This window comes from Saimiri boliviensis, chromosome 2, assembly GCF_048565385.1.
Source record: "Saimiri boliviensis isolate mSaiBol1 chromosome 2, mSaiBol1.pri, whole genome shotgun sequence".
NCBI lineage: Eukaryota > Metazoa > Chordata > Mammalia > Primates > Cebidae > Saimiri > Saimiri boliviensis.
The window spans coordinates 239347908-239371720 of record NC_133450.1 but is presented as its reverse complement, the minus strand read 5'-3'; the positions used below and the strand labels follow the sequence as shown (position 1 = coordinate 239371720).

Here is a 23813-nt window from a genome sequence, read left to right as displayed (position 1 = left end):
GGCGAGGAATCCTCGGATAACGACAGGCGGGAAGGGGACCCCGGGTGGCCATGGGCTGGGCGGAGGTGGAATGCGGTTAGCGGGGACGATGGGGGGTGGGGGGCCCCAGCTGGAGCGATGGGCAGAGTGCCATCTGTGCCCTCGCCCCAGCGCGAAGACGAGGCTGGTGGGCGAGGCCTCCGCAGGCCGCCGGGGACCCAGGCACCTGGAGCCGGGAGGGTCCGCTCCTTTCCCCGCGCTGGACGGCGGCCCGCGGGAAAGCGGCCTCCACCGGATCCCGCCCACGTCGCGCCGAGGTCGTGGGAAGCCGTGGGCGGAGGCGCGGGCAGGGGACTCGGACGGAGGACGGGACCCGGGGGAGGCAGGAAGGACGCCGGGTGCAGCGGCGCGTCTGGCAGGTGCCGAGCGCAGCGGCCGCCGAGCCGACCGGCCCAGGAGGAATCCGCGCCCCGGCGCGCCCAGGCTGGCTCCTCCAGGCGAAGCCCTGCGGCCCCGCGCCCCGGGCCTTCCGTCCCCAGCCCGCAGGTCGGCCCTGCAGCTGCCTCCCCGGCTCCACCTCCCTCCTGCCCGCAAAGCCGGTGCCCCTGGCCAAGTGACCGCTTCCCACCTGATACCAAGCCTTAGCGCAAACTTCTCCAAACTATTTCCCGGATCCCCCTGCCAAGGGCCCTGCCCCGCCTCTCCGGCTCCCACTGGGGTCCGAGGTGCCGGCCTCCTCCCGAACCCATTTTCCACACCGCTTCCCCAGGAGTCCGTTAAAACACACGGGGGCCGCGTCTGGCTCAGCAGGCTAAGGGGGGTTGGGCGGGGAATGACGGCTGCCGCGGCCTTCCGCTGCCAGGTGTTCAGCCCTTGCTGTGTCATTTGTTAACTCCTTCCAGTGGCGTTTCTCCTTTAACCTGCCCAACCACACTTCCGGGCCGGTGCTCTGACTCTCTCTGTTTTGTAGAGGGAGAAGCTGAGGCACAGAGGGCCACTCGGCTTGTGAGCAACGGAGTAATCCAGGGCCAGTCACCCCACACCGAGTTTCTTCGCCCTGGCAGGGGCTTCCGCGGAGACCACCAGCCTTCCTAACTGGGGTGGAAGGACCCGCGGCGCCAGCTGGGTCCGGGCCGGACGGCAGCGCGTGTCTGTTAAAAACCACGCCGAGTCGGGCAGTGGGGCTCAGGCTCAGTGTGATCTGGAATGCCTCCGCGGCCGCCTTAGTCATCCACCTGCCTTTAGAGGCTGGGTGGTCTGAGTTTCTGGAGATGGACAAGATGCTGCAGGTCTCCACACTTGGCTCTTTGGCCCCGACGCCCCCCACAGCCTCCTCTGCTTTCCTGGAGACACCGCGGGCTCCTGCCCCCAGGCCGGCCTGTGTCGCTCCGCCCTCTCCCTCCCCCACAGACACAGGCCCCTGAGCGCGCTCTCCCATCCCTCGCCCCTGCCCACTGCAGCCTCTTCCGGCCCCTTCCTTTGCATGTGAATGCGTCCAGGTCTGGGCTGCCCAGCCTACATCCTGGAAGGCCCGTGGGATTTCCATCATTAATTAGCGGACTCCTTCCCATGACCCAGAAATGACACTGCAAGGGTCCCTGGCCCCTATTTCCTGTCTAGAAATCAGCAGCATCCCACTCCACCACTCCATGGCCTAGATAACAAGGACCAAGACCCCAGAGACAACAGGATTCTGGAACGGGGAAGGGATTTATGCTTAGCACAGGCTCTGGTTAAGTTCCTGCTTTTATTTCTGGGCACTGACCTATTATGTAATATGCTTCTTTTTTCTTCCTGGAACACAGATACTATCAGTGGTTTTATTCCTTTTTTATGCAATGTTTAATTCATCTGTCTCTGTAAATCTGTAACATGAAATTGAAAGACTCCCAGAGAGCAGTTGCCCTCCTAGCTCCTCTGCTGTTCAACCCAGGGGCAAGCCCTGTCACCCTCACTGCCACCAGCTTCTGGTTGGTCTTTCTGTCCGCATGTGTGTAGACATGCTTCACTCTTTTAACTGTGTTTTTCATGTTTCCTGTATTAACACCAAAAAAAAAAGTATGCTAAGAAATCAGTGCTATTTCCAAACAGAGCCAGGAGTGTCTCAACACTGAGCTCCTCCCATGTGCAAAGCACCCTTCTCTTCAGTTGCCTCGTCAATCACATGGGCTGGGGCAGTGAGAAAGATGTATTTGCCTCAAATAGAGACTTAAGGGTTTTCCCGATCTCCCTCTGGGTACAGAACAAGAAATACGGATGATCTGAAATATGCAAGGCTTGGACAAGACTTGAAACAATTGTGATGATGGGGATTGCTGGGTTCTGGAACCCAGTACTGCAGTAACCACAGGCTCAGCAACTTAGGATGTCCCTCCAATGAAAGGGGACCCAGAAGCCTAACTCAGCGAAGGTCATTTCTCTTCCTTAAAATGGATGTTTCTCTTTTTCTGGTGAGGAATGTCAGTAGCACCATTTATCTGCTGGAGACAGTTTAAATGTCAGATGTACTTAGTAACTTTGCATCTGTTTTTCTTAAAAATGAATTGCTTCCCAGAGGTGAACCGAAATGACCACCTGTAAAAGTTGCTATCATGTTCTCACTCATAGGCGGGTGTTGAACAATGAGAACACATGGACACAGGGAGGGGAGCATCACACACTGGGGTCTGTCGGGGGGAACCAGGGGAGGGACAGTGGAGGGTGGGGAGGTGGGGAGAGAGAGCATGGGGAGAAATGCCAGATGTAGGTGATGGGAGGAAGGCAGCCAATCACACTGCCATGTATGTACCTATGCAACGATCTTGCATGTTCTTCACATGTACCCCAAAACCTAAAATGCAATTTAAAAAAAAAAGTTGCTACTCATGATTGCTCTAGAAACCAAAGTGATCCCACTCCCATGGGTGGCCGTAGTCTCATTTCTTCACCAACAGAGGGAGAGCAGCTTGTGCCACGTAACCCCAAAGCTTTTCTTTACCTGGTCAGAAGTTCCTTTCTCTATCCTTTAGCAGAGGCGCTCATGACCAGGGAAGAGGAGAAGGTAACGAGCAGGGTGATGGGAAGTCGGGACACAGAGTCTTTAAAGTCTGGATCACAAATCCCAGTGTATTCAAGAAGGAACCCAATGTGCTTTCCTAGGGGAGACACGACGGCCCATGGCATCCACAGCAAACCACTCCCTTCTTGAATAGGTGGCTCCCAGACTTGAAGGCTGTGCTTCTGGCTGTCCTCAGGTCTCTGGCGGTCCCTTTCTGGTTTCCTTGGTGGGCTCCTCCTCCTCACCTGTCCTTTGGATTTCCTTGGAAGCTATCCTCAGTCTAGGGTTAGTCTCATGCACCACCCCTCTACTCACTCTCGTGCTTTTAATGAATTCATTTGTAGGTGATCACAAATCCCCACAGCCCACCCACCCTTGTGAGTTTCAGCTGCACACCCTGTTTGCTTCGGTGCGACTGCTTCCCACTGAGTTAGCCTTGGGCACGGCGTCCAAAGCAGAATTCCTCACCTTCAGCTCTGCCCTCATCCTTCTGTGTTTGAGACGCCTGACCCCGTTAAGGGCATTATGTCGGTCATTGACCTGGTAACCCAAATCTCAGCACCAGCTTTTTTGACTTGGTGTGAGGCTTGCATTTCTCTCAGCCACTGTATTCACTCAATAGCCGAGACTTCCAGAGCTGACCTCAGAGATATTTCCTTAACTCTGCTGCCTTCTTTCCACTTTCCTACCAGTGTCCCAGTACCTGAACCATTGCAATAGCTTCGAGTCTTTCACTTCGTAGGTCTTCTAGAGAAATCTGTCCTATCTGTAGGACTCTTTTGTCGCAAATGACACAGACCGACTTACGCAAAAAGCAAAATCACGGATGTCAGGCTGGATTCAGGTGTGGCGTGGCGTCAAAACTCAAGGGACACCACCACCCACACCTACTGTCTCCAGCTTACCACTCAAATCTGCTCTCCTCTCCGGCGGGCTTTGTTCTCGGGCTGCATCGTGGGAGCGCCATAGCAGCAGAAGCTCCAGCTCACCTGGTGCTTCCAACATCAAGTTCTATAGGAAGGCGTGAGTCGTGCTACCCCAGCGCTGGGGAGAGCAGCCTCTGAATCGCATGGCCTGACGTGGTGGCCAGGTGGAACTGAGGCGATGACGTGAAGTAGCAGGAAGGGACACTGAGCTACAGCACACATCCAAAGCCCGCCACATAGCAGCCCCACGGATTCCCTTGCATGCAATTCCACAAGGCAAATTTTGCCGATTGAAATTTTGTCAAGATGATTGGATTCTTCTGTTGAAACACAGTATTAATCACTGTTGAGAGTTTTCATTGTGTACGCATTGATATTTCCACCAGCACTCTTCAGTAAGAATAGAATTTTAGAACTGATTCATTTGGATGTAGTCGGCTTGTGCAAGAAACTCTGCTCAGTGTTAAGACGGTGCCTCAGAGATCACTGGAGAGACAGATGGAGAGGCGGACGACTTGCATTTGGAGTCCAGTCAGGGAAACGCACCTCACTCCTCAGACTGACGGGGACAATCTCCTGTTGTTGGTCGGTATGGGAGGATTGAGCGGCAGGCCAGAATTCAGCTATGGTGACCGACAGAGCAGCGAAGGTCCCTACAGAGCAAAGAGAAGTTCTGAGAACAGAACCCTGATGGACAAGGCGCCCTGGGGAGTGGAACTGGACCCTGCGCTTGCCCGGCCCTGGGGCCTGCCAGAGAGCTGGACTCAAATCTCCGAAATGGACCAGCAGGCCCTGGGCAGGATGTGGGCAGGCAGATCTTGGGAGTGCATGAATCAAACTAGAAAACTGGGCACGACCGTGCCACGTTGGGGTCCCCTGGGTTACTGGGACTCTGCTGATGGGAACAGGCTCCTGTCCTGCAACCTGCAGCTGCCCCACAGAAGGCACAGGGCCTGGTCACCAGGGTGAGGAGCCCAGGAGATGGATTCGGAGCTAAGCATTGAGGGGGGGCACAGCATGGGAGAGCACAGTCCCTGGGCCAGCCAGTCCCCAGTGCCAACGCCCGCGGGCCAGGCAGCCTCCACAGCATCCGCCCCACATCCCATGTGGATCAGGAGCGTGTTGCTGTGTTGTTTCTGCACATGCCCCGCCACATACACACCTCACACCCCATCACACACAAACACCTGACACACACACCACACACACCACGCAAACACACCACACACCATGCCACACACACACTACACACACCACACACACAACCATAGTACACAGACCTCTCCACTCACACACTATACACCACACACAGACCACAACATACACACCACATACACCACACACACACACCACACACCAGACCACACACCCCACACACACCACATCACACACACCACACAAACACACCACACACCACACCCCCGCCTCCAGCACCCACGTCCCGCCCCCGCCCCCGCCCTCCGCCTCCAGGTGTGTGATGTGTGCTGTAGTCCCCGCACAGCAGGTGGGAGCCGGGGTGACCCGCCGGACAGGCTGGCTGGGGAACCGGGAGAGCTGCCGTGGACGGCGGAGGAGCGGGCGGGGACAGCCCAGGGCCCGCGGGCTGCGGGAAGGGACAGGGCAGGGCCGCGGCGAGGGCGGAAGAGCCTGGCGGGGCAGCCGGGAGCCGGAGGGGCGTGTGCCCCGCTCAGTCACCGTCCCAGTTCCGCCCTGGGAGGAGGCGGCCGGCTGGAAGGCTGAGGCGGAACCCAAGGCGCCCGCGGTCGCCCCGAACCCCCCAGCCCCAGCGCCCCCCAGCTCCCAGCGGCCCCCAACCCCCAGCGCCCCCCGCCCCCCAGCGCCCCCGTCCCCCCAGCGCCCCCCGCCCCCCAGCGCCCCCCGCGCCCCACGCCCCCCAGGCCCCACGTCCCCCAGCGCCCCCCGCCCCCAGCGCCCCCCGCCCCCCAGCGCCCCCCACCCCCCAGCGCCCCCCGCGCCCCACGCCCCCCAGCGCCCCACGTCCCCCAGCGCCCCCGGCCCCCCAGCGTCCCCCACCCCCCAGCGCCCCCCGCCCCCAGCGCCCCCCGCCCCCCAGCGCCCCCCACCCCCCAGCTCTACTGCACCTGCGCTTTCTCCCCGGGCGCGGCGGCCTCCGCTGCTCCCTCGGCGTTTCCCGGGCTTCCCTCCAAGGCCTCCGCCCTTTCTCAGGATTCTTCGCAGGTTCATCTCCAACCGTGACCTTGCCTGACCTTGCCGGGACTCTCCGAGCCGCTCCTGGGCCTTCTTTCTACTCGTTCTCCTCCAGGCTGGCTCCCAGGTGCGCCCGTCCAGGCCCGGGATGACATTCCCAGTCTTCATCCAGAGCCCAGGCCCCGCACCTAGCCAGCAGGGCCGGGGGCGCCACGCGGCTCTGCACCGGAGCCTGGGTCTGAATCTAACGCTGCCCTGGGTTCTCCGCTGTCTAGGAGCACGTGGCATTGGCTGCCAGTTCCGTCATCGGGGCTATCCCACCCATGCCACCCACCCCTGGGAACAGATGCGACAGTGGACCTGAAGGGACCCTGCAAACTGTAACACCTACACTTGCCAGACGGCTCTTCCTGAAGGGTCGCGCTGCGCATGTTTCCAGAGCGTCCTATTTTCCAAAAAAAAGCCCCGTCTGTGCATTAAAAATGCAGGCCGAAACGATTTCCGCCTCTCACCTCCGTTCAGTTGACTTCGCTGCAGCATTTCCCCAAGCTGTGTTTCTTGGAGGAGAGAGCCCTGGAGATGTAAGCAGATGCTCCACGAGAAAAGTCAAGTTCAGGAATATCCCTGCTTATGGTCGGAGCGTGCCTTCTCCTGTGAGGTGTCCTGAGAGCTGTCACCTTTTTAAACTGGTTTTCCGCCTGACTGAGCCACAGCCCTGTTTTCCTCCATGGCACACTGAAATTCCGGGGGACAACTAGCGTCCCATGCAGCAGAGGCAGGATCCCTGCTCTATGCAAGTCGAGTTACTTGCCGTTCTGTCGCAGCGAGGTTGTCCTGCAGCTCTTGCCACCAGGATCCCCTAGTAAGTGAGTCCCATCGTTTCCGAAGCCTTGCTGTTCCCCTTACATAGAATGGTTCCAGTAAACCACCTTTCGGAGTCAGGTTGTCCAGAGGAAGTTGTTTCTTGCAACTAAAAGACTGACACAGACCAGCAGGCGAGAGTCAGTGAAGGGGTTACCATTCCAAACTAGAAATTTCCCACATTCACCTCAGCATTGCAATGGTTAAGTATACGTCATATACATTGTGTGATATATTCACACATTCTGCGCAGCAACAAGAATAAACTGTCTTCAACCTTCGGCAATAATGTGGGTCAATTTCACAAATGCAATTTGAACACAATAAGCGAGAGACCATTTGAATCCATTTATAAGAAGGGAAAAGCCAGCAAAACTGACCTGTGTTGTTAGAAGTTAGAATGGGCGTTGCAGGTGACGAGGGATGAGAAGGCTCCCAGCTACCCTCACCGTTCTGTTCTTGGTCTGCGTGCTGGTTTCCTGGGTGTGTCCAGCTTGTGAACACTCATGAGCTCTACTCTTAGGATAGATAGGATTTTCTGGATATATGTGGTACTCCAACAAGAAGTTTGGGAGGGGGGTATCAGAAGACATTGTTTTCCCACTGAGGGATTCCTTTGGCAAAACCACCCAAAGGAAGCGTGTTGATTTCCACAGCAATAGAAATGGAACGATACACCAAGTTGTCTTAGCTTACTACAAGGCTGTTTGGTTCTCACGTGTATCTAAACATCTGCACGCACAATCTTTACATCGCCACACATGTCAAAGAGTCATTCCGTATTGATTGTGTGGTTTTTTTTTTTTAATTTTACTGATTTTATGCTGCTGCAACCTTGGGGCCTCGTGGACTCAGGAAGGAACCGCCCCTCCCAGGGTTAGCTGAGTCCTGCAGATAGCAAATGACTCGCTGCTGGGCCTGCCTTGGTTCCGCAAGCTGACCAGTTCACAGCCTGGACACCAGCCACCTCTATCTGGCTTTCACACTTCCAGGAGGCAGCCTTCCTCTGCCCCAATCCCACGATGACTCGGGCTGACAGTACAGCCCCTGTACGCAAGCCCTCCGACCCTAAACCTGCTGGGCCTCCATTCCTTCCCTGGAAACCGCACGGAGGCCTTGGCCTGGGCTTTCCCCTCCCGGCTGCCTCCCGACTGGCCCTGGTGCTTGCTGCACCCCCTGCTTCCAGGGATCTGTGAGTATAAAAGCATCTTCCTTCAGGACAGTCATCTCAGTGTCCCCGTGTCTTCCCAAACCTGATCAAAACAAGTCCCCAACACACTTTAAAGCGCTGCATTCGTGTCCTGATTTCCAAAGCACCTGCAGTGTTTCATACACTGTTTTCGGGGTTTGGATAGGGCAGTGTCGGTGAAAACAAGGTCCGCTGCTGAAGGAGCACACTGTCTAACGGAGAGAGATCATTCCGCAAAGAGAAATATTTCCAGATAGAGTGAAGTGGTGTGAATAAAGTGGACCCCGGTGGGATGTTTTGTTTGTTTGGATTTGGGGGGTTGTTTTTTAAGGAACTGTGGTCGGGGAAGGGCTCCCTGAGGAGTTGACGCTTAAGCCACCATCTGAATTGTGCCTTGCACACCAAGGGCACCCAGAGGTCTGTGCTAAGGGCCTCCAGGCATCCAAAATATCGAAAATGATGTCTCTGCCGCTGGTGCTCAGCCAGAACCAACTCCGTCCCTTTCCCAGCAAGCAAAGGAGGGCTTGCATCCAAGAGAAAATAATTTCCCGGCATCAGCAAAGTCCACAGCCTGCTCCAATCAAGTTGCTCTCCAAATGCTATAAAGCCAAGGCGCCCAGGCACCAGGATCCAGGAGCTGTGGTGGCAGCGGGCCAGCGCCCTGAGGGCAGCGACAGCTTGCATGTGCGTTTACAGACTGTTTGTAAATAAAGAGTCGGTGGGCAGATCCCTGAGCCCTCGTCACTTCCTGCCATCCCTGGGGACCACTGCCTAGTTCAGCTTAGCAGCAACACAAGCTTGACCCTGGGCACTGCAGGCCTGACCCCACCACCACAGGCCTGGTTGGGGAGCCCTCCTGCTTTCTGGGCACTTCCCAGAAGGGGCAGAGTGGCTGTCCTGAGTCCATGTGAACAGCACGCAGACATTCCCACCCCTTCTTTAAAAAACTGAGATCCCACTGACTTTAGAAAACATCGCAGTCAAGAAAAGTAGAACAATTTAAATCACAAGCCCCCAGCCTGTGGGTGGCACGAGTCACTGGCACAGCATGGGTCGGTTTTTCTAAACACTGCAGGAAGCGGGGTGGTGCTTCCACAACTCCCTTCCTCAAAGATTGCAGGCTGTGGCTGGGTATAGCCCGCCCTGCCACCTGCTGCCACTAGAACTTCCCACGCTCGCCCTGAGCCCCAAGGCCAGCACCCCACACACCTCCCCTCAACAAGGAAAGGCCAGGGACCCCAGATCTGAAAAGCCACTCCCATGCCTTCCCCCGGACACCCCCAGGAGAGAGCAGCTCCATTCACGTGGGGCAACTGGCTCTGGGCCGAGGGCAGTCTGCTGTACACGTGGAAGCCGCCCTCAGCGCCTTCCTCTGCGTCCTCTTCCACAGCCTCCTTGTGCCTCACTGTCTGTGCCAGTGACAGATCCTCAGAGATCATTTCCGAGGCCCCCGGCATGAGTTGGCTGGAGGGCCGCAGCTGGTTCAGTTACCTCTGCCCTGGCGCGCCTGCTGGGGTGTTCATTCAGACACGGCCTCCATTTCGGTAGGTGTTCTCCGGGAACGCTTCCATCTGTCAGGAATGTCACACTCCAAAGCCACAAAAACGGGAAGCCACCCCTCATAGCGGGGGCAACTGAAGACCAGTCAGGGCCTCACCAGGAGCCCGGAGCTGGCAGGGCTGGAGCGGGCTTGTGTGGGCCCAGAACGCCACGCTGGTCGTCAGCCATACCACTGTCCTCTAGGACACTGCCTCGCACTTCACGGTCTGTGAAAGGTCTGTTCCGTTGTATGTAGGTTAAATCTCAAATTCTCAAGGCTCCCAGCTGGCTTAAAAATGTCAACAATGACTCTTTCTATTTATCAGGCATTTTCTATTTCTCCATTAGAGCGGGAAGCCCGGCAGAGTCACGGCCCAGACCCGTTTAGTCTCAGATCCAGGCCTCCAGGGTCGTGTGCTGGTGATTTGGCAGCCTGTACCAGGGGCATCTCCTTGGAGCAATCAGAACTTTCATGGAAGAGACTTAAATCCTATAAATGTAATGTATTTGCTTATCTACCAAATTATAATATTCATTTGTTTGCGTAAACCTGCCAGTCACCGGTCAAAAATATGAACCACAAGAAACTTTTCATTAGGATTTAGTTTCCAGTTTGAATCTGACCTATTGTACCTGAGAGGACTGCAGGAAATGCAGGAAACCATAAATGATTCTGTTTTGTTTGTTTGTTTGTTTGTTTGACACGGAATTTTGTTCTTGTCACCCAGGCTGGAGTGCAATGGCACAATCTCACTGCAACCTCCACCTCCCGGGTTCAAGCAATTCTCCTGCTTCAGCCTCCCCAGCAGCTGGGATTACAGGCGCCCGCCACCATACCTGGCTAATTTTTTGTATTTTTAGTAGAGACGGGGTTTTGCCATGTTGGCCGGGCTGGTCTCTAACTCCTGACCTCAGATGATCCACCTGCCTCGGCCTCCCAAGGTGCTGGGATTACAGGCAGGAGTCACTGTGTCCGGCCATAAATGATTTTTAAATTCTACATTGAGACTGTGTATAATAAAGGTCTTTTGCTGTTTACAGAACAAAAAGTAAAACCCGAAATCATCACCCCCAGGACGCTGGGATCTGGGTGCCCTGGAAAGAAGAGCTGGGTCTTGGAAGAACACTGTCCCTTCTGTCTCCGTCATGAAATAAAAGGAGATGCCCCTTTCTGTCTGCAGGTGTCATTTGGCAGATTTTTTAGAAACAACTTATTTAAGGGGTTCTGCGCTGAGTTCAAACCCAGACGCCCAGTCAGAATCTGGACCGTGCCTGGTCAAAGGCAGTGGTGATTTCACTGCAGAATGGAGGGAAGAGAAGCAGGGCTCAGAAGGCCAGCAGGACCGTCACCTGCCTGGTGCAGGGATGTCAACTGCAGAAGAAGGACCCGTTGTCTGCACCGGGATTTCTGTAAGTGACCAGCCAAGGTGCTCTGAGTGGCTGCCAGCTGAGCCCCGCTGCTCTCTGGTCGCTGAGAACCCCATCAGCAATCTGGCCTGGGAAGACCCTGTGATCATCCCGGGCTGAAAGAAAGCATGTCCATCTTCTCGGGCGTGAAGAGGGCTCTGTGTTGCCATCTCAGTGCTGCAAGCGCTCAGGGCAGGGACAGGAGGAGGTCCGGCTGACGGTTCTTAGATTTGCAAATGTGGATGTCGGAGGAAACCGTACGTGTAGGCGGAAGACATCGATGCATTGCAAGTGGCTGGAGGACCTTCCAGGCATCCATTGAGAAGAGCCAGGGGGCCTGCTTGCCTAAAGCTTCCCTCTCAATGGCCATCAAAGTGCCTGGACTCTTGCTTTTACAGGTTCTTAAATTTACAAAGGAGGCTGGTGTAGGATGATCTGTGACAGTGATGCTTAGACATTCAGGGAAGGCTTCCTGGGAGAGGTGGTCTTTGACAAGCAAGAGGATTATGAGCAAAAGGGCAGCAAGTGAGATGTGGCGGCCTGGGGGTGCTTGTGGGGAAAGGTGACGGCAGCTGCCATCACACCAGCTGCAGCGGGGAGGCGTGGCTGGGGCTGCACACTCCATGAAGCTGGTGGGAGCCCTTCCCCTTCTGAGTTTGGGTGGGAGTTCTTTGGGTGCCGCTGCAGCCGCCCAGGCTGTGGCTACAGACGGGGGCTCCGCCCTTCAGTTTGGGCTACAGCCACCCAAACTGCAGCTGTGGATCTGAGATTCTCTGTGCTCTCGGAGGGAGCCAGGAGCAGACAGGATCTGCCCTCCTGGGTGAAGCTGCAGCCATCTGACCCATGGCTACAGACCTGGGCCTCCCACTCCACAGAGCAGGCACGAGCCAGAGACAAGCGGGAGACCTGCCCCTTCCGAGATGGCGAGGGGAGAGCTCCCTTACAGCTGCCACTGCCCTCCCAGGCACAGGACCTGGGTGTCCCTCCAGACTCGGGGTCCTGGGAAGGACTCCCCCATCTCCCTCATCATCCCTACCACACCCCCCATCCCTGCAGGCTCAGGGGCATCTGATCCCACTGCCTGGCCTCTCTCCTCTCCCAGTATCTGGTCCGACCTCTAAGCGGGGTTGATGCTGAGCCCAGGGCCATGAATGGCAGTGGGAGACAGACAGATTTCCTGGGCGGAAAGGGGTGGGTCTCAGTCAGTCCCCTCCTTCAGGCCAGGGGCGGTCTGAAGGCTAGGGGCTGGGCTGCCAATCCCAGTGACCAGAGTAGAGACTCACAGTGCCTCTTCTGAGCCCACCCACGGCTGCTGATGGACCAATTGTCAGGCACTTCCTCCCCTCTGAGGGCCATAAAAGCCCAAGGCTCAGCCAGGGTTGAGGATGGCCAGAGAAAGAAGACAGCAGGGAGGGGATGAGATGGCCAGCTGAAGGGAGGAGCTGCCCTCTCCACTGACAGCTTGAGACAGCTGCAGAGAGGGTGGGCAAGCTGCCAGGCAGAGAGTAGCTACCGTCTCCAGGGCCTCTTCCCTGCCGAGAGCTGAATACTTGACAGAATGACCTGCCCGCCTACAGAGGGGAGCTGTCCACTGTGGGTCTCCTCTGAGCTGTTCTAACACTTAAACTCCTTTTCGTCATCCTCACCCTTCACCTGTCTGCATACCTTAGCTACCTGGTTGTACCTCAGTTACCTCTTTCTTCCTGGGTGGAGGAACATTGCAGCAGGTTCAGTTTGCTCTGGAAAGATCACTGTGGCCAGAGGTTAGAAGGTGGGTTGTGGAGGCAGGGGAGTGGAACAGCAAACGAGTGAGGAACCTGGGAGCAGCCGAGCAGGGCAGTGAGTCTGGAAGCATCTGCGATGTGCAGCGAAGGACTCCTTTTGCTTCTAATCCTTCTTACACTGAGACTCTTGGAAAAGAAATTACCAGACAAATACAATTTTAAAAGACATGCAAAATCCAAGTCCCTTTTTTTTTTCAAAAATGTTTATTTTAATTGGGGTAAGATAACATACATTTACCGCCTCAAACATCTTCAAGGGTACCTTCCAGTAATATGCACATTCACGCTGCTGTGCTGCTGGTCTCCAGAACACTTTCATTTGGCAAAACCAGAACTACCCATTTAACAGCAGCCCCCCATATCCCACCCCCAGCCCCCACCAACCACCCTTCTACTTTCTGTCGCTGTGACTCTGACAGCTCTAGGTATCTACTACAATTGGAATTACACAGCATTTGTCCTTTCGTGTCTGGCTTCTTACACTTAGCATCATGTCCTCAAGGGTCATCCATGCCGTGGCATGTTTTGGAAATTCCTTTCTTTTTAAGGCTGGTGAGATACGGCAAGGCTTCTCTGCAAACAGCCTGCTCAACCTTTTATTCTTTAATTCCCAGTACTCCCCACCCCTTTCTTCTCCTTTTCTTCTTTCTGACTTTACTTCATGCCCAGGCAGGCCACAGCACCAGTGATGTTACCGGCACCAGCTCACACTGCTTTCTTTATTTAAGAAAAGACTAGCTCGCTAGTTCTCCGCGGACAACCCGTTCCTCCTTCCCCACCTCTCCCATCACATATCCATTGTATCTAAGAAAGATTAAATGTTCAGCCATTCGGGTCTAGTTTAGATTGTGCAGCCTGACCCCAGCCAATGGGGAAAGGACACAGGGGCAGGAGTCACGTTAGAAATAAAAACTTTGACTCTGTTTTGTTCTGTGCCTTCTCGTGGCAACCAGCCACGCAAGAGACAACCTTCCGCGCAGAAGTAAATTTGCTTTGCTGAGAAATCCCGTGTCTGAGTGCTCGTTTTTCCGTACGACTCTGAGCCTTATTTCGGACAGTTCTGGTGACCCATACGAGATTCCCAAATGTAAATTAGATAAACTACAGTTACTGTTACTAGCAACATTTTGTTAACTATGCTGAAGATGCCATTAGAGGAACAGCTGAACAATTAAGGCCCACCAGTCAAATGGCCTGGGAGAACAGAATAGCACTAGACACGATGCTAGAAGAAAAAAGAGAAGTTTGTGTCATGCTCAGAACCCAGTGTTGCACCTCCATTTCTATGGCACAGCCCCCGATAGAACAATTGCAAAGGCCTTACAAGGCTTACCTCTCTATCAAACAAATTAGCCAAGAACTCCAAGAAAGACGATCCCCTTACAGGCCTTACAGAAAAGTAGTTCAGGGCCGGGTGCGGTGGCTCACGCCTGTAATCCCAGCACTTTGGGAGGCTGAGGCGGGTGGATCACGAGGTCAAGAGATCGAGACCATCCTGGTCAACATGGTGAAACCCCGTCTCTACTAAAAATACAAAAAATTAGCTGGGCATGGTGGTGTGTGCCTGTAATCCCAGCTACTCAGGAGGCTGAGGCAGGAGAATTGCCTGAACCCAGGAGGCGGAGGTTGCGGTGAGCCGAGATCGCGCCATTGCACTCCAGCCTGGTTGACAAGAGCGAAACTCCGTCTCAAAAAAAAAAAGAAAAGAAAAGTAGTTCAGTAGATAGAAAACATTAATAACTTCAATACTTAACCTGTCTCGAAATTGTCACAAGTGGACTCATCCTTGTTAGATGTTGCCTCATACCCTGTGCTTGAAGGGAAGTGCAGAAACTTAGTGAAACAACTCTCACCAAAACGTTCCCCAACTCTCCCCTTCCCTATTCAGACAGACTTCTTCTTCTAAAAAATCAAACCGAACAACACAATCAAACTATGCTTAAAAAGATTGAAGAGAAAGCATTATAAAAAGGGGAAGCTGTGAGATACAGCAAGCTTTCTCTTCAAACAGCCTGCTCGACCTTTCATTCTTTAATTCCCGGTCCCCCCAGCCTTTATTTTCTTTTTATTCTTTCTGACATTACTTCACGCCCCACATGCCACAGCACCAGTGGCGTGATCAGCGCCAGCTCACAGTCCCTTCCTTACGTAAGAAAAGCCCAGCTCTCTGGTTCATCGCGCACCACCCCTTCCTCTTCTCCCACCCCATGTCCACCTCATCTAAGGAAGCTTCAATGTTTCGCCAGTCAGGTCTAGTGTAGATTGTGCAGTCCCGCCCCAGCCAATGAGGAAGAGGCACAGGGACAGGCGTCGTGTTAGAAATGAGAACTTCTAGCCCCCTTTGTTCTGTGTGGTCTCCTAGGACCCAGCCATGCAAGAGACCCCCTTCCGTGCAGACGTAAAATTGCTTTGCTGAGAAACCCTTTGTCTACGTGCTTCTTTTTCCTTATGACTCCGAGCCTGGTTTCTAACCAGGCTGAATGATACCCCACATTTTGTTTCTCCGTTCATCTATTGATGGACACTCCAATTGTCCACCTCTTGGGTGTTCGTCCTGCTGTGAATTTGGGTGTCAATGTGTCTTCAAGCCCCTGCCTTCCATGCCTTGGCCACATACCCAGAACTGGAGCTGTGAGGTCACACGGTAGCTCTGGTTTTCACTTCTTGAATCACTATACTGGTCTCCACGGAGGCTGCACCGTTTTGCGTTCCCGCCGAGGACAGTGCACGAGGGTTCCAGTGTCTCGCATCCTTACCAATACGAGGATCCGTTGATGTTTTTTTCATAGTAGCCATCCGAATGGGTAGGAGATGAAGCCCCCTTTTAAAAAAAAAACATTAGTAGACTCAACAGGCATAAAGTTACCCTGTCAAATTTCTGTAGTAGTTTAAAACACTGACTCTTACCTTCTACACTAACCTCACTGCAGACCAGCAACACACACTTCTGGAGCTGGCCCGCCCTCAGGCGGCATGGCCCGGCAGTGGCTGTTCCTGCGGACAGAGAGGACGAGCAGCTGGAGCTGCTACTCTCACCTGCACGCGTTGGTCATGTGATCGGCACAGCAGCCCCACGAGGTGGCTGTGGGACAATCTCCAGCCAACAGGCGAGGAAACTGGCCCAGAAAGGCCGAGGACCCCGCCTGGGTCAGCAGGGAGGAAGGTGACAGAGGCGACAGTGAATCCCACATATGGCCTCTGCCTAGTGTTGTTACTGTTGTCTTATCTTCCAGGATAAATTAACTGTCTGGTCATATTTGCGGGAAGACAGAAGGTCCCCAGTTCCAGCCTCAGTAGCCAGGTGGAGAGAGACGCCATCAGGAAATTCAGTCGTGTGATGTCCAACTGGAAGCAGGGTTCAGGGCAGCTGGGCAATCGCTTCTGAGTGTCTGAACAAGGACTGGGCCAGGACAGCGCCGAAGCATGCCTGGGCGAGGAGGAAGGATGAGTTTGGTGAGATCCCGCAGAGAGATAAAGAACATTCTAGGAAGAAGCAGAGGAGCCAGAGCAGATGGGAGAGATGGAGAGAGAGAAATGAGCAAAAGGAAAGAGCTATCAACAGGTGTCCACGTGCCACAGGGGCCACAAAGCACAGGTAATCTAGTGTCTGTGGATTTGGCCACCCAGGTGGCCCTCGATGGCTGGAATGAGGGCAGAGCAGCTGGTATGATGGAACCAGGAAGGTAGAGGCTGGGTTGGCACACGTGGGCAGTAGTGGGAAGGGGGGATGAGAGAGTTCAGGCCACTCTTTCCTGAAGCGCTGCTGCAGAGTCAGGAGACAGGGCAGCCTCTGAAGGGTGGGTGTGAAGGTCTTGTGTGCAGGAGGGATGTTGAGCCAATGATGGATTATTATTTTGTTTTAGCTTAAAACAAAATACCTGGAGCAAAGTTGAATTTGTTTGTATTAGGCAGGGGAGGCAGGAAGGCAGAGCCAGTGGAAAGGTGAAGGACTGGGAGGAATCCGTGGCGATTGCTGGAAGGGTGGGGAGTGACCAAGCCCGCATGAAAGGAGAGAAGCCCTCTTCTCTGAGGTGCGTGGGAAGGCCTGCACCACAGAGCTGTAGGTGACGGGCATATTGGCGATGAGCAGGGCAGGGAGTGGAGTCTGGGCACCGGGAGAGAGGCGGGCTTTGGATGTACCGCCAAGAACGGCAGTGGGAGCCCCCTGGGCCTGAGGAAGGCAAGAAACAGAAGCAGCCCAGCGGGGCCAGAAAGCACGCATCGGCACAGCAGCATGGCTGTCTGGGATTCGCCTCCATCACAGCTTAGCTGCCCTGGGACCAAAGCAGAGGTGTGGATGGCGAGCGTGCTCAAGTGAAGGCTTCACGAGGTGGCTCTGGTGACCGTCAAGGGGGCAGGAAAGGAGAGTGACTGCTGTCATGTGGGAGAAGAATGAAGTCAACTGTGGTGGTTTTAAAATGTGTCCACAGATTCCTCGATCTTCCCCTTTTTAAAAGGTGGAGTCTAATTCCCCTCCCACTGAATAGGGGCTGGACTTCACGACTTGCTTTCAGTGAACAAAATGTAGCACCAGTAACAATGTGTGACTTCCAGTTCCAGATCACAAAGCTCCTTCTCTAACTTGTTCTGGAGGAAGCCAGCAGCCAGGTCATGAGGAAGCTCAAGCAGCCATATGGAGAGCCCACGTGGGAAGAGACAGAGACCTCCTGCCCACAGCCGAGGAGATAACCACCTTGAGGGCAGTTCCCCAGCCCCAGCACACGCAGATGACCACAGTCCTGGCTGCCACCTTTACCGCAACCTCACGGGAGACCCCAAGCCACAACTTCCCAGCTGGGCCCACAGATGTGTGATATGATGTGCTTGTCGGCTTAAGCTGTTAGGGCTTTGGGGTGATTTGCTAGCAACACTGGATAACTCCCGCACTGCCCAATCCTGAGGGCAGAGAAGGTGGAGCGTGGGGCAGGTCCCGAGTGAAGGTTGGGCAGGCAAGCCGTGGCAGAGGTGCAAGGGGCCATGTGGCGGAGCGATTAGTGGCTTGAGAAGAAAAGATTGAAGTGGGAGCAGAGGAAGTGGAGGGGTGTGGGAGGTCCCCACGAAAGTGAAGATGTGGGCTGAGGCACAGAGAAGACAGAGGAGTTTCTTGTTTGAGAGAGTGTTTCTGGGTGGATGAGGTTCACAGTGTGGCAGAGTTTGGGGAGGGGAAGGGACAGTGTCGCATGGCCCCTGGACACTGAAGCCAGACAGGGTGGCAGTGGGACTTGGCTTGGGGAGAAAGACCGACCTTCTAGTGCCTAAAGCCTCAGCTTACGGGGTAGTGGTGGGGACTAAAGAGTACAGGTGGTGAAGGTGGCCACTCAGGGTGGCCTGAGCCTGCAGGGAGGTTTTCCCAAAGACAGGAGGCACAGCTGCCTGTAAACTCCCAAGAGAAGACTCCGATGGCCAGCCGCACCACTTCTAGCTGCAGAAGACAGGGGAGCCAGAAGGGTCTCTGTCCTCCAGGGCTGCCTAGACGATGGTGCGGCCAAGAGAGAGCAGCAGGCCACAGTGGACAGGCAAGCCACGGGGCTGGTGCTGAGTCACGGCACAGTGTCCAGTCTACTATCTGCAGAGCACCAGGGACACCAGATAAACACGTGGTCCAGGCCAGGCATGACGGCTCACTTGTAACTCCAGCACTTTGGGAGGCCGAGGCAGAAGGATCACTTGAGGTCAGGAGTTCAAGACCAGCCTGGGCAACATAGCAAGCCCCATCTCTAATTAAAAAAAAAAAAAAAAAAGACATGGTCCTTCTCTAGAGGAGAAACAGTCAGCAAAGGCAGAAAAGCCCTCAGAAACTGGGCCTCCAAGAAACGCTGTCCTGCTGCCCACCCACCCCTGCACAACAACGCTTTATTCCCTGGGGGCCTCATCGCTGTGACGGTCGCCAGCCTCTGCTGCTCTTCTTGCTCTTGTCCTGGTCCCCTTTGTCTGGGCATCGCATCCTCCCTGGGCGTGACTCTCCCCCTGGGAGTCTCTGCAGATGTGGTCACAAGACACGACCTGGAGTCACTGCCCTCTCTGGGTCTGGCTTGTCTGCTAGATCCTCTCTGCTATCAGGTGAGCCTTCCCAGGAGACCCGCCGTTCCTCGTGTGAATCAATTCTCGTGAAGGCCTGGCCTCTGATTCCAGGCAAGTCTGAACCTGAAGTGGGCAGAGCTCGTGGCCAGGCGCTGGTGCCCTCGGAGCTCCGTGTGTCTCCCCTGAAATCCCGTGATCTGTCCCTGGGTACTTAACCCCACTGAGGTTCCTGAGGCCAGGTCGACCCACACCCAAGGGCCTCTGCAAGGACAACCGTGACTCCTGGGTGGTCCCTGCCCCCGCCCCCCGCATGCCGCTGGTGTCCGTATGTGTGGCCCATGGCCACACCTCATGGGGAGGTGACAGGCGTGACAACATCTGCAGAGACATGAACGCTACTCCGTGACAAAGCCAGAAAGAAACGCCTTCTGCAAAACATGCTGGAAGAGAAAGGAGAGGCAAGGCGTGCCCGCGGCCATCAGGTCCGGCCCCTGCTTCTGCAGTCGCTGGATGTTGAGACAAGCCGACTTGAAGCTGTATAATAAATGAATTCCAGCTTGAGCCTTGGCAGGGTTTGTTTGGCTTGAGGGAAGTTGTTGATGCTAATGGGTCCCCCTCTGCAGAGCTGGATTTATATTATACAGAGTCTTGTCCATCATCTGGATGCCGCTGTAAACAAGATAATCTTTGTCTACCAGGAAAGAGCCCAATGCCAATAACTTTAAATAAACACGAGCCCCAGGTTTGTATTTACATTGTCTGAGGTCACCACCGGCCCCGCCCTGGCTAAGGTAGCGCCGGCTTTCCCACTGACCTCGTTTGTAGAGGCCTCGCTCCGGGAAAGGGTTTCATACTTAGCAGATGAGTGCTACACCCCAGCTGGCCTGCATTCTTTTGTGTGGTTTTGGCATTTTGTAGTCCTGTCAAGTTAGCATGGCTTCCTTTTGTGCTGGATCGAGCAGGGCATGGGTCCAGGGCAGGAGTGCAGACATGGAACTGACGTCATAGATGTGAGCTCTGGAGTCCCTCGACGGCAAGGCCCCAGGTGAAGTGAACTCCAGGGATTCTGTTATTAACAGGGCTATGACTTAGCAGCGTGGAAGACATCCGTGTGTTGAATTGCATTCCGTGTGGAAAATAAACGGAATTTTGCAGAAGTCTGAGTGTCTTTGCAACCACAGAAACACACAACTCTTCAAATAGTGATAAACGGTCTCCAGGGAGGATGGAGGAGAAAAGGCATGCCCCCCTCCCCCCAGCCACTAATCTCCCCTGCAAAGAAAGCACAAACTGGGCAGGGTGTGACATGCATATTCCCGTCCCTGGGCAGAAACACGCTGAAAATGTCTTTGTAAAGTGACTATTGGTTACGATGCCAGGCTTCAGGTGTAGAACACGGGAAACCCATTTCTAAGAGCGAACGGGTGCTTATGAGGATCATTCTCATGAGGGGCGGGGTTGAGGAATGTTCCACGAGGAGAAACCTCACCAGAGTGAGGCCTCTCATGACCCTTGTTGGAGACTGTCAGGGCTTTGAAAGTTTCTCAGATACCATTTATAAACCCTCCAATTGAGTTGAACAAAGAATAGGGTCATAATCAGAGTATCCAATATCACTTCATAACTGCGAACTTTATGGTGTTTGGGCTAATCCCGTGCAGAATAATCGATCCATTAGACCACTTGGGAGGGTCACGAAGGGGTCAGTAAAGACTGCAGGCCCTGGAGACACACTGGGTGGGGACAAGCATGGCTTTGCCTCTTTGTGTTTGAGTGAGACGCCAGGCAAGTTGTCTAATCCATCTGTGACTCAGTTTCCTCTTCTGCATGATGGGAGTAATGACAGTACTTAGCTCCTGTGGCTGCGGAGAAGATGGAATTGACATTAGTGTGGCACATTGCGAGGGGTTATTGTGTTTTTCTGATGTCCCCTTCTTGTCTACTACGACAAGTGTGAACGAATAGCAGACGTTCAGAGTACAGGCCTAATGGAATAGCTGATGGGTGCAGGCTCGGTTGCAAACAACAGAATCCGCTGTAGCCGGTTTAAATGAGTTGGGCTTAATTAGGCAAAATGACTGATGGAATTGATGGGAGAGCTCAAAAAAAAGATTGGAGCTTGAGCTTTGAGGGATGATTCCCAATGCCATTCAGCAGAAGGAAGCCGCCAAGAAGCAGCTGTCTCTTCTGTCATCAAGGAATCACAGAAATCACATGCCCAGCTAAACAGAGGCCCTCATGCTTTCAGATGTCTATGAACTTGCCAAAAAACTGCAGACACTGACCCCACCCCACTTTCACCTTCCAAGCCCATCGCAAATATAACTGAGCGGCTAACTCCAACTTAGGCACACAAAAGTTCAGGTACAGGAGTTTTTGGTGAAGCTGCTGAGCATTCCAGCCTCTGTGTATCAGGGAGACAAGCCAGAAGGAAGGTGAGACTTGGGCTGAGCCCCGGCTGCCAAGCTGCCACAGCAGTCAGGAAGCAAAAGCCTGTGGAGACCAGAACAGGGCCTTCTCTTCCTATCTTCATCGTCCAGACATCTGCGGCCATGGATGAATCTCAATGTGGCACCAAATGCTGTGTTCTTTTTTGCGGGGATAGAGTCTTGCTCTGTTGTCCAGGCTGGAGTGTAGTGGGGCAATCTCGGCTCACTGCAACCTCCACCTCCCAGGTTCAAGCGATTCTCCTGCCTCAACCTCCCGAGTAGCTGGGATTACAGGTATGCACCACCACGCCCAGCTAATTTTTGTATTTTCAGTAGAGATGGGGTTTCACCCTGTTGGCCAGGCTGGTCTCCCAACTCCTGACCTCAGGTGATCCATCTGCCTCAGCCTCCCAAACTGCTGGGATTACAGCCATGAGCCACCATGCTCGGCCAATGCTGTGCTCTTTTAGACTCATACTGTAGAGAGTATTAGCAGATTCCAGAAACTTCTAGGGAGGAAAAATGGAAAATATTAGCAGAGACAAAGTAGAAATTGCTGGACATCTACAAATATTGGAGAAGGGTAGGTATGTTCTTTTGATGATTAAAATACCCTGAAAAGTCTTTTGTTACTCAAGCAATGTCAGCTTTTGTTCAACTAAAATCACTTCAGTTTAGCAAACTAAAGTTTGCTGTTACTTATCTCAGTTTAGAGAAATTTAAGAAGTCAGAAGGCAAAGATGACAGAGAGAAATCTGATCTGAAATCGCCTGGGCAGTTCCACAAATTAATCCACATAAAAGTTGACAAAACTAAGCAAGGGTCCCTTGGCTCAACCCTCTGCTGGGGACCCACTTAGGTGCACAAGTGTGTAAAATGGCCAGGGGGTGGTGAAGAGAAATTCCTGGGTCTCCTTAAAATGAGAACCCCACACGCTGAGATCCACAGGGGAAGCGCTGGTGTGGGCCTTAGTTAGATTGCAAGAAAAGACGCGTGTCCGGGCTGGTGGGGCTGTGGCAGTGGGGATGCTTAAACAGGCTTTATTTTAAGAAGCTCTGCCTCCTTTCCCTGGATGTTTCATAGGAACGGATTTTGTATCTGGTTGGGGAACACTTTTCCTACCCAGTATTGTAAAACCAGAATATGTGATAACGTCCTAGTGGAGGCTGCAGTTAAGAAAGTCAGGGTGGGTGGAATGAGGGCAAACGGGCATGGGAGAGGTGGCGTATTTGAACCCACTTCATGTGAAGGGGCTGCGTCTCTTTTATCTGATTGTGTTATGGGGATGGACATTGTGCCTGCCTGGGGAATGCTCCCCCTGCCTTGTACTGTGCAACGGAAGGCACGTAAATCCACCCTTCCAGCAATGTGAATTGGACATGCTTGTGAGAAAGTAAGATTGCCTGAACCCACACGGTGTCAAGTGGGAGCCGGAGTGCTGGGAGGGATGGGTGGCGCGTTTTGAAGCCCTCTGTGGACTGTAACTGCAGCTAAGGGTGAAAGCCTGTGAGCGCCTCCCACCAACAACTGCTGAGACTTCGGACCAGAGAATTGTGACTCGAGGGTATCACTGCCTGCTAGGGGACATTAATTAAAGCTACCTCTGTGACTGAAGGACATAAAATGGTCTTGAAACCTGAAATACCCACGATGCCTTGGGTGATGTCAGAGAAATGCTCTAATGGGAATAGCAGTGCCGGGAAGGGATCCGTAATGAGATGGAAATGGTTTCTTCCTCATGCTGCTACCTGGGGAATGAAAGCAAGGAGCCTCTTTTCCCCTAGGCCTGACTCTGGATCTGGACTGAGGACTCGTGGGAGGGTCTGGATCCTACTGACACCTGGGCCGTGCCCTAGGACCAGCTCTCAGCGGACCAGCAAGGCACTGCTTGGTTGGTGGACGGCAGCTCCAGGCAAGGGAAGAACATTCTGTTCGGGAGCTGCCACTCTGATCAAAGAAGCAGAAAGCCAATCCGCTGGTGGCCGCCCCGCACGCTGTTTCCCTAGCAGTGACTGAGCAGTGGCAAAGCCCCCGTGTCTGGGTTTTCACTGACTCGAGAATAGTGGCCGATGACCGGGCCACGTGGTCAGGCAGAGGGGCAACGGAAACCGGGCCTATTAAAGGGATGCCCAGAAGAGGCGCGGCCCCCGGGAAGTCTGAGGGTGTGTGAAAGTAACGCATGCCAATGCCCATCAGAAAGTCTCCCTTCCAGGTCTGAAAGGTGCCTGGCATCGGCAGATATCCCTGTTTGCCGTTCCCACATAGGGTGGCCACCTGGGCTCATGAAATGAGTGGACATGGGAACCACGGTAGTGCAGAGACGGTCTGGGTGTAGTCACGGTCCTCCTGCACCCTCTCAGGCACAAAATGCCAGTAAGAACTGTTCTGTCTGCCCGGAAGACAGACAGAGCCTGCCCGTGGCTCCGGGATAGGGTCCCTGGCGGGAAGGCCCTGAACACAGCTGGCAAGCGA

At 54.2% G+C, this 23813-nt stretch overlaps 1 protein-coding gene across 1 annotated transcript in view; it reads left to right on the top strand.

Annotated features, from left to right (window-relative positions):
- The window catches only part of ERCC6L2 (ERCC excision repair 6 like 2), a 201719-nt gene extending 182054 nt beyond the window's left edge, over window positions 1-19665 (top strand). Inside the window, exon 19 of the mRNA XM_074395602.1 lies at window positions 17452-19665. Coding sequence (XP_074251703.1) covers window positions 17452-17506 — 55 coding nt within the window. The 3' untranslated portion in view covers window positions 17507-19665. The remainder of the gene's footprint in view (window positions 1-17451) is intronic.
- Window positions 19666-23813: the final 4148 nt, after the last annotated feature.